Genomic DNA, 16,313 nt, shown 5'->3' on the forward strand with positions numbered 1-16,313 from the left:
CCTCTTGATCAGAAGGTAGATCTCATGGTAATGCTGACATGCCTGGCCACACAGAGCTTCCAGCACTAGAAATCGTGACAGCTGTGCTTCCGCTTTGTTCACTAATGCAGTGCATGTGCTGAGTCAGTGACACGAGGGTCATCATCATGTGGCTGCAGAGAGCACTTGGCTCTGCCAGCAGTGCCCCTTTGTCCCCTTCCCTGTCGTAGCTGTGCGGGGCTTCTTGCTGGGAGCCTGAGCTGGAGAAAGCCAGTCTGAAAGAACCAGTGGCTTTTTGAGTGTGTGCTGCTGTTAGATGTGGTGGTGACTTGCATGGATTCCCATTTACAAGAAACCAGAAAGCAGTCCTTTGGTAAGTGTCCTTGTTGGATGTGAACAGGGTGGCTAGTGTGGAGGAGCTGGGTGCTCCAGGGCTTGTGTTGGTGGTGTGATGGTATTGCTGCGGTGAGCTTGTTCCCACAGGCATGGTTTGACTTCAAACCTGGTGTCTCTGCAGCCATTTAGCTGAGACAGCCTGGATCTTGCTGCGGGCTGGGGAAGGCTCAGCTGCCTGCTGCCTGCCCTTTGAATAGTGCCTGGCACCGGTGCGAGGGTCAGGCAGACAGTGACTAATGGCACTGCATGCATTTTTGTCACTGAAGTCATTTGACTTGGTCTTCACAGACTTTTGTGTGCACGTATTGCAAAATAAAGCTTCTGCCTGCAGCTCCTGTGTTTATCTGCAGGTGTCCAAAGGGCGCCGCTGCTTGGTTCCAGTTAGGAAAACTCAATAAGCTCAGGGGCACAGGAGATGGAGGTGCAGCCTCTGTGCTGCCCCGTGCCAGGGCAGGCAGAGTCCGTAGGGTGCAGCAGGACTCGTGACTGTGGCCACATGGGTGTGCCGGGGTCGTGGGGAGCCCTCTCTGCTGTGTTGAGCTGGACTTGGGGGTTCTTGGGGCTACAGGCTGGGATCAGCTGGAGCCTGGGGGTCAGGTTATCAGAGGTGGGAGCAGTGAGCAGCCCGGGGCTGTGCCTAGTCAGCAGTCTTCCTTCTTCTTTTCTGTCTCATGTGAGCAGGGCTCATGCTGTGGGTTGCAGCATGCTTATGATGACACAGGGCTTGGTCGCTCGTTTTTGGAGCAAGAGTGGCAGGCTGCAGTCCTGATCTGGGATGCCAGATTGTCCTGAGACACTTAAAACTCATCACAAGCATTATATAAACAAATGGCTACTGCAACTCCGAGGCCCAGCTTCCTGCCCAAATTGCCACTGTAGCTTCAGAGACAAGGCTTTTTGGTCACTAGAAGATACCACAGTGTGACTCACAGAAAGGCAGTCCTCCCAGCCTCCTTTCATCACCATGATGCTGTGCTGCCAGTTTGGGTTGAGGGCTCTAGGCATTGGCTGTCTGCAAGAGAGAGGGAAGCATCAATCTTTTTTTGTCGCTGACCACTTGTTTTTCAGGGCAGTCCCCATCCCGTCTTGTTTGTTGTAATACTATTTATATTTTAATATTTTTAACACTGTGACATTTAGTCCACATGGAGATTGTGGGGAATTTGAGGATGCCTGGCACTTACAGTGCTTCCAGTCCTTTGCTTGAGATGTGTGTGAGAAATAGGAATATGGTTTTTAATATGAGAACGAAGTGCATCAGTTTGGCAGCATGGAGATGTGCAGAGAGGGTCTCTGGTGATTTGAATGAGTGCAAGCTGCCGTGTATCAAGCAAATTCCCGGGTTTAGAAGCTGTGTTCAGAGGCTGAAAAGCTGTGCTAAAATATAGCATCGCTTGATTGCAATCTTTCAAAATGTTGTGACTTCCCTGTGTGATGTAGATGCCTCACATCTCTGCTGAGACTGATTGCTTTACACCAGATACTGTGTGCATAAACAAGGATCCAGGAACTGGAGCCATGATTAAAAAGAAATGAAAAAGGGGAAATGGAAGTCTGTCTTATCTTGATTGAAGATATAATAAACACTGGGGATAAAATAACTGCATTTGAAACTGGTGTCAGGGGAACTTTCACTTCTGCATCGTAAATTTATTTTCCCATTTAAAAACCTGATCTAATTCTATCAGGGTCCTTCCAGAGACTGCAGAGTTTCCAGGACAGCTAAATTCCAAGTAAGAGTCTTGGGGTTTTTTTGTCACTGGAAGTTAGAAAAAGGATATGTATTTGAAAATTAATTGCTGTGAACTTCTGGAAGAGAATGTTACAGCCAACTAGGTAAGACTGAGATAAATTGAGGAATAAACTTCTTGTGCTAGGTGAAATTAGTTAAATAGTTCCTGAGTTATGACAACCCTTTAAAAAAAGAAGAGTGAGGTATAATTCCACATCCTTTGCCTTTCTCTTGATACCTCTAAACAAACCTTTTCCTAAGGGTGGGGAGCAAAAAGAAAAATCTGTAGGTAAGATATAGGACTTAATAACTAATGTCCAGGACCAGATGGAGCCCATCATCAGAATTAAAGCAGTTGTTGTGTCTTCGGGTCCATCACTAGAGAATGACTGTGTTTTCTTCCAGGGTTAGAGGTCAGCATATAACCTTTATGCTGTGGAGACTTGTGAATGAGGAGAGGAGACCAGACCAAGACTCTGGTCCATGCACCAGACCTGTAAGCCTCCACAAATGGAAGCTCTTCCCTCTGACTGTGGGGAGTGAGCGGGTGGTCTGGCTGCAGCTGTAGGGTTCCCCTTTGAAGTGCTGGAGAGCTGCGGCGTGATGAAGGCCAGGAGATAGTATGTCCTCCTCCTCCCCCGTGTCTGTCCATGCTGCATTCCTGGGAGCTTCCTCCCCGAGGATGCCTGGGAGAGCAGACTGCCTCCAGAGGCTTGAAAAAGCAAAACCCCTCGTGGCTGCTGCTTGCCCCTTCTGCTCTGGAAGGCCAGAAGCTCTGCTGCCGTGGGCATAGAAATGAATTGCTGCTGGAGATGTAGCCATTGCCTTGCTGATGAGCCCACAAACTCATTCTCTCACCCTGTGCAAGGGCAGCTGGCGAATATCCACGTCTGAGCTATCTGGAGGCGGGAGGGGAATTGCTGTGGGGCCAGGTGTATGCAGACTATGCGTTCCACACCAGGCTGGTTGCTGCTCACCAAAGACACCTATCTAGCTTGAAACTCTCCTCCATGTGCAGTTTGTTACGATGGGTGCTGCTGTGCAAGGAGGCTTTCTTGGGGCTTGGCTGCTGCGAGTGCTGGATTTGGTGCTCGGAAGAGAAGGGGTGCAGCTCCTGCCCCAAACCAGCTGAGTGTATTCTCCATCAGCCTTCGCTTTTTTTCTTGGCTTCCTCTGAGCAAAGTCTTATCGTTGCCTTATGTGCCATGGGAAAGGGCTTGTCAAGAAAAGTGGGTGAAAGAGAAGCTGTTGCTGAGGATAAACTTACTGACATGGCCTTTGCTGCCCTGTGTGGGTGGCATTGGCCACCCTTGTGTAATTTGGGCAATGGAAGGTGGCACTGAAAAAAAAATGCACTTTGCAGCATTGAAGATGCTTATCCAGGCAGCCTACTGCCTGTGTTTGGGCACTGCTTCCTCCATCTCTTTGGAGGAGAGTTGGGGCTGCACTGTGCCTGAGCACTGACCTGCAGCCCTCAGGGGATTTTGGCCCTAGACATAATGAGCAATTCAAGTGATGAGCAAGAGGGCAAGAACCAAAACTATGTGAGAGGATGGGTTGCCTGCCAGTTTTTGGCTGAGATCTTCCTACAGATGGGGTGGGGTGGCAATGAGGAGGAGGAGAAGAGCTTGCAATTAAGAATTATGGGGTTTTATCAGGAGTAAAGGCAATAAACCAGCAACACTTTTCCCCCAACCGGTGCATTCCCATGGTGTCAGTTGCCAGACCACCTCCTCAGTGATTTACTGGAACTGAATAAGGAGGAGGAAAGGGACCCCAATGGGAGCTGTGCATTGTTGGCAACTGAGGTCCAGTTATGGAGGTTTTAACTGACAGTTTAGTCTACAGTTGTACAGAAATAACACCCAGCTCTTGCTTGGCTCTGAGATGTGGTGATGGAAGGCCTGTCTGCAATGAGGGAGGACAGAGTGACCTGCCTGATGGAGAGGAATGAGCAATTTGCTTGTCTGCAGTTACATCACTCACATTTTTCTTCCAATCCCCTGCTCAGTGTCATCTCTGGGAACCTAATGGGAAGCTTTGCAGTGGTGTTTTAGTACCCTTTATAGTACAGTCACTTGCCAAGTTCTCCACCAAATTAAACTTCTTGTGGGGTTGTGAACTAGTTGGCTGTAAAAGCACCTAGAAGCTCACCCGTGATCACTGCCAGGTGGCTGTGGACTTCTCTCGGCACTCTGCAGGGCTGCCTTTCATAGCCAGTGGCCTGTGGCAGAGTACTTTGTGTTTTCTGGAGCTGGACTTTTTCTTTGTAGGGGTAACAACAAGGGGTGGTTCTTTGCTGAAGACCTTACCCAGTCTCCCTCATTAGTGCTCCCTAAGTATCATCTTCCCTCATCTGCCCAGCTCCTGGATACATTAGCATAACCTTAAACTTCAGTCAGTTTTATTTCTCAGCCCAGGCACAGCTTGGAGTTTGCTGCTTCTCTTTCGGCCTCCCGGGAAAGCTGTCTAGGAGCTTTCCTCTGGCAGGCATAGGTTTGCTGAACAGGTTAACTCTCCTCTCATGGCTCAGCCATGGCACATGTATTTTCTCTCCAATGGCACCCCTGTGGCTCTGAGTCACTTTTCTGCATGCAAGTTCAAATGTCCATGGTCTCCTGGGTTGGCAGGATGCCCAAGTACAAGAGGAGAGTCACTTTGCCCTTACAAATCAAGTTTTGAGTTAATTATCTGTTTGCTTGGACAGAGTGCGTCCTTGTGTATTGGGAAGATAATCTTGTGATCTGGACTAGGGTCAGAGGAGTTTAGAGCTTTGGCAGCACGGTGAGAGGGAGGGAGTGATGGGTGGCTCCCTAGGGGAAGGACAGGGGCAATAGGGCTGGCTGGGGGCTTGAGGGCTGGGCGCTCATCCTTGCACTGCCACAGACTCTGGGTATGGCCATGGGCAAGTCACTTGTCACTTAAACTCTGCCTGAGCAAATCGAAATGAGTAATTCAAGGAGATGGAAGTTAAAGTGGGGAAGATAGTGGAGGGGTCTGGGAAGTCATTGGCCCAAAAGAGGTGGGTAGTAAATCCAATTTGCATGTGGAGGTGGATAGTAAATCAGAAGTATTCATCATTTCTGTTGTAACAACCTAATGTGGGGATGCTTGCAGAAGTACCATGCCACAGTCCTGCTCTGCAGTTTATAAGCACAGCAATAGGTCTGGGGCATCGTATCACCTGTGGAAAGGAGGGAGGAAGCCCCAGATCTGTGGCATGACTGGAATGGGGGGTCTTCCCCCACTAACACCCGATGGGCTCTGTGGTGAGTCAGGGCTGGCCCTGAGTCCCTTTTGAGTTTTGCTGGGGCATTAATAGGAGCCAGTTGAGCTCCCTGGCTGGAATGTGGTGCTGCTCCCATGGTGCTGGCAGAGGGAGAGCTGAAATCACTTCTGATGGATCAGCAGGAAGGGAAAAGCTTGGTGGGGCAGCGAGATACCTTGGGACGAAAACGAATCTTGCAGTATGTTGATGCAAAGCCTTTCTCCAAAGAGTTGTTGGGCTGCCTTGTGCTCCTAGGACTAATGTATAGTGAAAAAGCATACTTTGAACGGCCCTCAATGCTGTTTTGGTCTTCCATGGCACTGTGTGACTGCTGATGTTCATTTGTTTATCCTTGCTTACAGCAACCATCATGGAGGGTGCTGGCACGGAACCAAACATCTCCCCTTCTGACACCACTGCACAGCAGGACTCTGCCTTCAGCATGACGGACCTGTTTCTTGTCTCACTCATCGTCGGACTTTTTACTTACTGGTGGTTCTTCCGCAAGAAAAAGGAGGAAGTCCCAGACCTACCCAAAATGCAATCAGTGTAAGTAACAACTCTCAGGCAGAGGGGTGAGTGTAGTTTTCTGTCTTGCTTAGGGTGGGTCCTTGGAGGCTGTGCAGGAGGCTCAGCTGGATTATAGGAGGTCCCCAGGTGAGGGGACTTGGTCCCAAAGTGCAAATCTCTACCCTCACGTTTCTTCTGGGCTGCATGTTCACCTCGCCATGCAGAAATTCCCGTGGAAGAGCCAGGCTGCAGTTCTGCCTTAGCCCGCTGTGTGGCCCAAATCAGTAATTTGCCTTTCCCAAGCAAAGCAAGAAAAGGCAAGGCAGAAAAGCTTCTGGCTGTACTTCAAAACTCTTAAGGATTGCTTTGACTAGTGATAAAAGTCATATTTAGATAAATCTGGAGAAAGGTGGACTTGCTCTTAAGAGGTTTCCTACCAAAAATCTTATCTACCCTTAGCTACAAAGAGAAGAAATGGTCTTGGGAAGCTGGAAGATTATTTCTGGGCATGAGCTGCTTGGCAGCTCTTGTGAAACTTGCTTGGCTTTGATGCCACGTTATCACAGCAGCAGGAGACTGGTTGTGGAGAGGGAGAGGTCCTTGTTCCACCCAGTCCTCTCCAAAGGGCTTAGGGCCAGGAACGAGCCATGTTGATGGAGATCTGGGTGCATTTAATTGCTTGTCTCAGTCACATACCAAACTTATCATTAGTTTTCTGCTGGAGTTTTTAGCTCATTCTTTCTGTTCCTTCTGGAGCATTGGTAAGAGCACTAAATAGAGGTTTGAAACTCATGGCAGCAGAGATTGTAGGAGCTGTCATCACGCAGTATCTTTCCCTTCAGTCTCCTGGGATCTGTTCCCTGTGTGGGAGTCGTTTGCCACAGAGAGAAAGCTGGCCTCAGCCTTAGCCCAGCTCTGTGCTTTCCCGTATTAGTGCTTTGCAGAAGGTAACCACACAACAAAGGTCGATCTTCTGTGTCTGTAATGCCAGCTGCAAATTCACTGTAGGCTCCCAAGTCCCAAGTGGCTGGTTGTGAGGCTGTGCCATGAGGAGGGGAAAAGTGATGTCCGGCTGCTTGCAGTAGCTTCAAGATTTAACACATAGAGTTGCACCAGCAAGGTGTCCTGTATGAAGTGAGTTTCTCCCTGTGGCACTTAGTGGGTGTGCTGCTCTGGCAAGAAATACTTCTCAGTCCTTCATTTTGAAGTGTTACAGCCCAGTGTGGAAAGAAGCTATGGCAGGATGTGGCTGTAGGCTGCTCAGATGAGGATGTTTGGTGATAAGCCAGGGCATTTCAGCAAGGGATTGATGCTCCTGTTACCCTCGTGTAAAAGCTAAATCAAACACGGCAAGTGGTTGTGCATCTGTTATCTCAGACTTTCACGTCTACCTTAGTGGGTTATGCTGCCCTCAGTTTTCAGGGTTTGTTGTTCAGTGTTTGTGTTGTAATTCAGGTCATAATTGAAAAGGAGCAGGTTTGGTCTCATCATTCCTGCTTTGGTCAGATCATGACTCTCCTCTGGTGGCAGAGCCCTCTGCTTGAAGGCAAGCCTGGGATGCCAGGGCTGTTGTGAAGTCTGGGTAATAGGAGGGGTAGCTCACAGCAAACTCTCAGGCAGGCTGCACACACCCATGTCACAGGAGGATGGAAAGGATGTTTTGTGGCTGGGAGGGTTTTAAAAGAAAGAAATGTCCCTGGCTGCAGTACCATGTGCAGGCAGGTGCGCATGAGGCTGGTAGCAGCCCAGCTATCTGTGCCTGCTCAGCCCTACTTTGGGAATTTGTTTTGTCAGATCGGTTGGATGCTTTCACTCTCATGCCTGCAGGAGAGGGCTGTGTGTATCAGTGTGTGTGGCTGCCTCTGGAGATTGTATTGAGAACAGCCACGCTGCGATGAGAGCTAGGCTGGCTGAGAAATGGCACTATCAATCTGAAATTAGATCCTGACATGGCACAGATTGACTCAGAGAGCTCCTGTGCTCACTGTCCTTGTGACTGTTTCCACCCATCATGTGCAGCTCTTCCAGAGGCTGTCGTGACCTGGCAGAGAAGTCACGCTGTAAAGCAGCTTTCTTCCTCCCCTGGGTGCGTGTTGCCACCTTGTCCTGCTGCAGGACCTCAGCATGTGGGCTTCCATCTGAGAGCGGCTGGAGGTTTTGGCTTTGAGCTGACTCACGGGCATTTTGCCGACATTTCCTCTGTGGGGTCTGTGCTGCCTTCTCGGTCTGCATGGGAGATGCTGGCGGGCAGCACTGTGCAACTGCTTCCTACAGGAGCTATGGAAGAGCAGCACCTCCTGTCCCCCATAACCACAGGGGAGAGGCAGGATTGTTCAGGACCTTGTCTGACACAATTACATTTTGGAAAAGTGGTAGCCAGGCAGGTGAAGATTGAGAGGAGGTTTTGAAGTAGTGTTTTCATGTACATTAAGCCTGGCCCTGCCACTGCCTGCTGCAGCCCCGCTTCCGTCATTGTAGCAAGCTGGTCTGAGGGCAGCATGGATCTGTAAGTCAAGGCTGTGGCTGGGGGCACATCCATCCTCCACGACAGAGGCAGCGACTTCCTGCAGCTTTTGCAGTGTTATTTTATAGGACACTTGGAACTGGGAGGGAAATGAGTGGGGAAAACAAGCTTGTTTAGCCCTGGGTTTCCTTCCCTCCTGTCTTCCTTGAGTCTGGGGTGGAGTTTCCTTTCTGATGAACAAGCAAATCAGCCAGATACAGGAGCACTCTGTCAGCCACTGCCTGTGGCTGGCTGGACACAGCAAGCTGGTCCATGGGCAGGCAAGGGCAGGCCCCTCTGCAGGCAGGGAAGCTGTCCCAGACCCATGAAGGCAGAGAGCCCTCAGTGGGGCTGTCTCCAGCTGAAGTGGAGAGCCTTGACCTGAAGAGGTGGTGTTTTCTTCAGTACGTTCTCTGCAGCTCTGCCTTGACTCGCCAGACTGTCCTAAACTACTTTATCTGATGGTATCGGGTGATGGTTTCTGTTGTGTCACTTTGGCCCCCAACTTCAGCTTCGGCCTCAGAAGACTGGAGGATGGAAGTGGTGAACAGCAGTTCAGATGCGTCATGATGGCCGCTGCTTTAACAGGTTTGCTCGCAGCTTGGGAGAGTGCAAGCAGAGTCTCCGACCTGAACGCAGCGTCCAGCACCTGGGTGCCCTCCTGGGGTTTTGGGGAGCCCTGCTGAGCAGCACACCTTGATCGAGCCACATCAGCTCAGCAGGGTCTGCAAAAGAAATGCCACTGCTGCAACTGCTCTTGAGTGTGAAAGAACAGACGCATGGTCAAAATACCCTGTTCTGGATAGCACCTGAGCTGGGTTTGCTCTGCATGGCTCCACCAGCCTGCATGGCCTGGGAACAGTCATGATCTTGCCCTGACAATGCATCTCTGCGTTCAGCCACAGCTCAGGCGCTTGCTGATCCCTCACCCTTGCAGCCAAGAGGAGCTGTTTTCCTGCCTGAAGTCCACAGAGAAGGGTCAGAGTCCAGCATATGCAGAGATTTCCCGCATACGAAGACGTCCTGTACCTGTGTTGTGTAATACACGTGTGCGTGGGGCAGGCTGGGATACCGCCGTCTGAGGATTGCTTGCGTTTTGACCATTCTCAGACTTAATTGAAACCACTGGAGCAGCTTTCCCACAGCCTGCTCTGCAGATGTCATTAAGGAGAACGGCTCTCGATCGCCACGCAGCCATGGCCACTGCTCTTCCTCGCTGGGGAATGCACTAATTTATTTTTATTCTTCAGCTGCGCCTCCTCTGCGTGTTTCCCAATCACAGATTTCTTTCCTTTCTCATGTGCCCATTCCAGAGTCGTGCAGACTGTCGCCCTGGGGAGATGTAAGCGAGTCAGCGATTGGTATGCTGGGTGTCACCCCCTCCCTTCTCCCCCTCTCTTTAACATTGTTTTGGGCATGAATTGGCTTATCTCTTATTCTGCAGCTCTAGAGAAATCCATTCCCTGGTGCTTGTAGGGCTTCCTGTGGCAGGAATTGCTCCAACTCCTTAGCCTGATTAGCTCTCTTTGCTGCCTGCGTGTGTGTTAGAGAGAGACCGACCATCTCTAATTTAATTTAATAGGATCCTGAAGAGAACAAACTCCTTTGAGCTGCCTCCGTAATGGCACTGCCATAGTTACCCATAGTGTTGCTCACGCAGTGTCTGGAATCGTTTCATTCAGCTACAGAGTCGACTTTTTTTTTTTTTTTTAAAAAAGAATATCTATAAAAGCAGCTGTGATATAAACAGTTTCCAAGGTAACAAGGCTGGGGGAGGGTTTTGTGTCCTGTCCCCCTGCTCCACGCGGATGGGAGAGGGCCGTGTGCTGCGGAGGATCCTGGGAGGTTTCATTCTCCACTCCTAATTCCTTTCTGCCACTGCTGCCAGATGTTTCAGTTTCTCAGGGCTGCGCGGATCCACTCGGTAACTTCCGAAGCCCCACCAGGAGGATCTGAGGATCTGAGCGGGCAGGACCATTCCTGCTATGACCCGTGCCGGGACCTTTTGTGCCGGCTCTCTTCTCCTTAACAAAAGGCTGACGCTTGGCTTTAATGCCCAGGAGGAGCAGAATGGAAAGGCCTGTGTGCGTGTTGCTCCAGAGCTAAGTTAGATCCGTCCCCCTACACCTCCCCTTGCAGACAGACACGGCTGCCCTGCGACTCTTTGTCTGCCTCTTGCCTGCCCCGGCCATGGGCTGCGTGTACTCGGCCCCGCGAGAAGAGGCGGCCCTGGCGAGGTGAGTTAATCTGCCCCATGGGCAGGTGGGATCGCTCTGACTCGGAGGGTCGCTCCTGCCACCCCAAAGCTGGGTGGAGTGGGGTACTTCTCCCTTCTGGGGCAGGAGGAGAGGTAAGGGGAGAGGCTCTGCTCAGAGGCAGGCTGTTCCAGAGGAGACCCTTCTGTCAGCGCTCGGGTTTCTCTGCAATGGCCAGGCTGTGTTCTCTCCTCTTCTGGCTGTACGTGTGCTTTCAGGAGCATGGGAGCTTTCTGAAGGAGAGATGTTCAGCTGAGACAGACTTTGATATTGTTGCTGAGCTGCTGGGAACTTCCTCCTCTCTCCTTTCTTTCTCCTGCAGTCAAAGTATCGGAGAGCCCTGGGTGTCACTTGTGCTGTGGGCTCTCACCAAGGGTGGGCAATCTGTACAAGCTAGACTCTCCAACAGTGGAGTTAATCCTCTTTCCTCCACCCATCACTTCTTCTAACACTCCTAGTTGCTACCCTGAGCTGTCTAAGCTGTAAGAGCATTTGTTGCTGAAAACACACTTTCTCTACAAAGTTTTCCTGGCTGAGCAGCGAAAAAGAGTGTCATTTCTGTTCCAGTGTCTGTGCGTTTTTGCAGCTCAGATTTTCAAGCCACCCTGATGAAGAAATTTCAGGGAGTTGTGTAGCCTTTTTTCAAAAGCCAGACTCATTATTTCTTCTGTGTCTGAGCCACAGACTGTTCACACAACACTTCAGTGCAGGATTGCCTCCTTTGAAAATGGACAAGCTCCATGTGCTGCACCCTTTTCTCTTCCAGAGGGAGCTTGCTGAAAGGATCTAAAACTTTTTTTTTCCTCCTTTAAAAGCGTTTTGTTTAGCAGTTGACCCAACAGCTATTTTAATTGGATCTCATTTGCAGAAGGCAGTAAACCAAAGAGGTTCATCAGGGAGCCAAAAACTAAGTGCAAGTTGAGTCTTGTGAGCTGGCTGGGGGGCAGCTTGCCCGAGCCCCCGTCCCGACAGTAGCATGGGCAGGGTTGGGGCTGCTCTCTGAAGATGCTTGCTATATCCCTGTTCCCATCGGGGACAAATGACAACACAAGAGACTTTTAACTGCTGAGAGAGCAAAGTGGGGGGTGCAAAGCAGCTCTGTCCTGGGAGCACAGCTGCCTTTGGTAGCTTTTTTGGGTAGGGTTTGCTCATCTTCCGTGCATGCTGTATGAGACTGTTGGTGCTCAGAGCTGTCAGTCCTGGTTATGGAGCTCACTGATACCTTTGGGTAGAAAGGGGTGCTTGAAGGCATGTGTTACTGAACACCCCCCACCCTGCTGCTCCGTGTCTGTGTGTGTGCTCTGCAAATGCCTCGGCACATCCGCAGAGATCCCTCCCTCTGGACTGAAGAGTTTAGGAAACTGTTAGCGAGCTCTGCACATTCTCACATGGGCTGGAGCCAAAGCCATTTGTTTTTTGCCTGGAGGCTTCTCTCTTCCCACAGGAGACCCAGCCTTGCATTCTTCCATTGTGAAAGAGAAACAGGAACGGGTCCCATGTTCCACCTCCCCGCTACAGAAGTTCCAATGGGGAAGACAGCAAGTGAGCTCCTGGCACTTGCCCTCCTGCCTTGAAAGACCCCAGCACCTAATCTGACTGTAGCTAGAGCCACCTCTGCTTGTGAGGCTCCTAGGATCCCTGGGGCTGGGTTGCTTTCACCCTGTGACACTAAAACCCCATGGGTGTGCTTAGGATAGCAAAGCTTTTCTGGCTCCCTACCTAATAGGGTAGCCAGTGTGGTGTGAATCTCTGCCTCGATGTTTCTGACGCTGCTGTGATTTGTCCTGCTTCTGAGCTAGAGAAAGCTGCCTCCATGCAATAACACAAACACTCTCTGTGCTGGAGATCCGCACTGGGGATGGAAACGCCAGCGTGGGAACCAGCCCTGCAGGACCTCAGCAGGCAGTGGTTGCCTTGCCGGCAGCTCTGTGGGTCCGATCAGCTGCCTCCGTCTGCTCTGCAGGGCTCTCCAGCTCTGGGACTCATGTCTGGCATGCTGTTTTGAGGTCGGAACAGCTGGTTTTTAGCCCTGTTTGACTTCAGGCTTGGGGAATCTGCCCTAGGGGTCATGGGTGAGGACTGATCCCCTGCCTGTCTGCTGCAGTGGGTGAAGCAGGGAGCTTTCTCTTCCCTTCTCTCCCACCATGGCTTGGCCCCTGGGATTTATCTGGAGACCTACTCTTGTATTGTAGCTCTGTGAGATCCTTGTGACCTGCTCAGGTGTGAAGCCTCTTGGAGCAGTTGATAGAGTAAAGGTTTCCTGACACCCAGGGCTGAGTGCCTGGGCTTTGCCTGTGGGAGGATTTACCGATGGAGGTAAGGCAGGGGGTCAGCTTTTCCCCTCTGCTCTCAGAGTCCCTGCTCCATGGGTGTGTGCAGAGAAGTCCTGAGCTGAGCAACGGTCATCCCTGGGACAGGATAAATAAGAGTGTTTGATGGGGACTCTCACCCCTTTGGGCAGCCTTCCTGCGATCTGGGAGCCACTTTTTCCCCACTTGTTTATTTCTGAACTTAAAGAATGAATGTGCTTACCTGAAAGGAGGTTCCTCCTGTCTTTCAGAGCAGCTCCAGTGAGAGACAGCAGCTTCATTGAGAAGATGAAGAAGACGGTAAGCTTCTTGCTCTGGCTATGTGGGGCACTGGGAAGGAAGGTGGGGGAGCTCGTGTCCTTCCCAGTTTCCTCTGGAGTCTGTCTAGTTGTCAGCAAGGGGGCTGGTTTGGATACAGAGACAGACATGTCTGCTGCAAAGAGCATCCAGAGGAAGGCTGTGTGGGCAGGAATATAGCTCTTTCAGTCTATGCCTGAGAGTTATTCTTAGAAGAAAAAATTAAAGTGAAAATTTAGTGCAAAAAAAGTGTAATACGAGATCAAAGTCAGAAGGAGAAATGGCAAAGACTTTAAAGTCATTGGCTGGCAGTTGTTTATCTGTATGGTTGGTTCCCAAACTGGCTCAGTATGGAATGGGAACTGTTGTACGCAGAACTGGCAGCTTTTGACTCTGCTGGACTGGACACAAGAGGAAGCGGAGGAAGAAGCAAGGGCTGGATATATTTTCCATTTTACTTCAAAGTAGGTGGCTTGTGGCAGAGCAGGTGCTTAGGCAAATCTGCTTTCTCATCCAGGGAGTTCCCTGTTTCCAGGAGTCACACTGCAGCCTTGAGGCTGGGAATAAATCTTGAGGGTTTATTCTTTGCTTTGGGTTTTAGTCTGACCTGAGTCATCCCTCTGAGATTGACAGGACTCATGTTCTTATTAACAGCTTAGCCTTGAGTTTTCTGCTGCAAACCCAGCCTGGAGTCCTGTACCGAGTGCAGACTCTTCATTGCATTTAGATTGCAGTCCAGGGCTCCTGATCCCAGGTGTTTCCTTTGCCTCTGACAAGATGTGCTTCATCCTTGCATTTGCCAAATGAGTAATCACCATTTAACAGGGATTTATTTTTCTCTCCAGGGGCGAAACATAGTGGTTTTCTATGGTTCCCAGACGGGTACAGCAGAGGAGTTTGCCAATCGTCTTTCCAAAGATGCTCATCGCTATGGCCTTCGGGGCATGGCAGCAGATCCAGAGGAGTATGACTTGGTAATTTAGCCATGAACAGCCTCAGGATAGGTAACATCCTTTTAGTGTCCCCTGAAAATAAACAGAAGGAGCCTGGCCAAGGGACAGTTGCCCTTTTTGTCATGTTGTTGAGGGGAGAAAAGATCACCCTGAGAGATGGAGAGATGGACTTGGTCCTTGCTATTCCACAGATCTGGAGTGAGCACTGCAACACGACTGAAAAAGGGAAGTGGTCTGGAGTGTTTGGGAAGTGCAAATCATCCACTGTCAGCATGAAACTTGCTCCATATTCCTTCTGTAGTTAGCATTGGGCCCATGCTGCGGCAGGCTTGGACAGAGGCACTGACATTGTGGTGTTCTCCAGAGTGAACAACAGTCCTGGTCCCTTAAAGCCTTGTATGGAAAATCCCATTGCTTTTCTGGTGGGGTAGAAGAATTGACTTGCAGTCCAGCGAGGGTGGTTACTTTTATTTCCCCTGCCATTTTGAGTGGGTTTGGCCTTTTCCAATCCCTTTTGTGATCAGCTGTTTGACATTACGTGGTGCTGTTCTGCTCACCAGAGGTATTCTGTATTGTAGGAATAGACTTGCCCAATAACCGTGTTGTGGGATCCCTTGAGGGTTTATTCTTTCCTTTGGTTGTAGTCGGATCTGAGTCGCCTCTCAGAGATTGACAAGTCCTTGGCTGTGTTCTGCATGGCCACTTACGGTGAAGGTGATCCCACGGACAATGCCCAAGACTTCTACGACTGGCTGCAGGAGGCTGATGCTGACTTGTCGGGTCTCCGATTTGCAGTAAGTGGCTCAATTCCAGCTTATGTTGCATTTGGGCAAGAAAGTCAGAAGCTTTCCACTGTGCCTGCACGTGGCTTGGGTAAAGGCACAACATGATGTCTATGCCTTGTACGCCTGTGTCAGATGCAGCCCCTATTGTCTTCCTCCCCAGGTTTCATAGATGCTTGCAAACATATATCTGGGGGGCTTTAAATGCAGATGTCAGAGTACTCTCTCCACTCCCTAAATCACAAGGGTTTGCTGGTAATGTCTTGCCACAAACAGCCCAGCAGGCATTGAATACAAGGTCTGTAAATGAGTTACAGGCTGCTGCTGCTGCTGTTCAGAAGCTAATTGAGCAGCCCCAGGCCAGATCTTCTCCTGCAAATTAAATCACTTGGAGTGTGTAGCACTCTTCCTGTGCTGAGCTGAATAATTGGCTGAGATACAGCCACCTCACCTAAAGCCCAGCCAAATTCCTTAGGCAGCATAATAATTGCAAATGAGGAGAAAATCCACTGCTGGAGATGTTAAGCTGCTCTGTGTAAGCACTGAGCAAACATTTGCTGAGCGATCTGTGGGAGGCAAGGGGCAGCAGTCGTTCTCCAGGGAGTCCAGCCTTTTCCTGGTCCCTCGAGGAGATGGTGCAGGCAGCTCTTGTATGTGCATCCCCTTGACGTGCCCAAGGCCTGGCTCAGCAGAGGTGTGGTACCTACTGACCAACAAACACTCCAGTGGTAAATTCTTACTCAAGGTCCACGAATAGCTGACGGGGAGCTGGGAGAGGACTTGCTGTCTGTCTTCAACTTTTGTATCAGCACTAGCATGGCCAGGCAGGGAAAGGGAAGGGATCTTACCCCTGTACTGGGCACTGGTGAGGCTGCACCTCGCTGAATGGGTTCAGTTTTGGGCCCCTTACCCCAAAAAGGCCATTGAATGACTCGAGCGTGTCCAGAGAAGGGCAACAGAGCTGGTGCAGGGTCTGGAGCACAGGTCTGCTGGAGAGCGGCTGGGGGAACTGGGGGGGTTTAGTCTGGAGAAGAGGAGGCTGAGGGGAGATCTCATCACCCTCTACAGCTACCTGACAGGAGGGTGCAGAGAGGGAGGATGAGGCTCTTGAGCCAAGGAGCCAGCGCCAGGCCCAGAGGGAATGGCCTCAAGCTGTCCAGGGCAGGGTTAGACTGGATATTAGGGAAGCATTTCTTTTCAGAAGGGGTTGTTGGGCATTGGAATGGGCTGCCCAGGGCAGGGGGGAGTCCCCGTCTCTGGAAGGGTTTAAGAGTTGGACTGACATAGTGCTGAGGGATCTGGTGGAGTTGAGAATGGTCAGTGTTAGGT

At 50.6% G+C, this 16,313-nt stretch overlaps 1 protein-coding gene across 1 annotated transcript in view; it reads left to right on the forward strand.

The window, feature by feature from the left end:
- Positions 1 to 16,313, forward strand: part of POR (cytochrome p450 oxidoreductase) — a 31,402-nt gene that overhangs the window by 6,886 nt on the left and 8,203 nt on the right. Inside the window, exons 2-5 of the mRNA XM_074922624.1 lie at positions 5,738 to 5,924; positions 13,204 to 13,252; positions 14,095 to 14,223; positions 14,847 to 14,996. Coding sequence (XP_074778725.1) covers positions 5,746 to 5,924; positions 13,204 to 13,252; positions 14,095 to 14,223; positions 14,847 to 14,996 — 507 coding nt within the window. The 5' untranslated portion in view covers positions 5,738 to 5,745. The remainder of the gene's footprint in view (positions 1 to 5,737; positions 5,925 to 13,203; positions 13,253 to 14,094; positions 14,224 to 14,846; positions 14,997 to 16,313) is intronic.

This window comes from Athene noctua, chromosome 19 (assembly GCF_965140245.1).
Source record: "Athene noctua chromosome 19, bAthNoc1.hap1.1, whole genome shotgun sequence".
Lineage (NCBI taxonomy): Eukaryota > Metazoa > Chordata > Aves > Strigiformes > Strigidae > Athene > Athene noctua.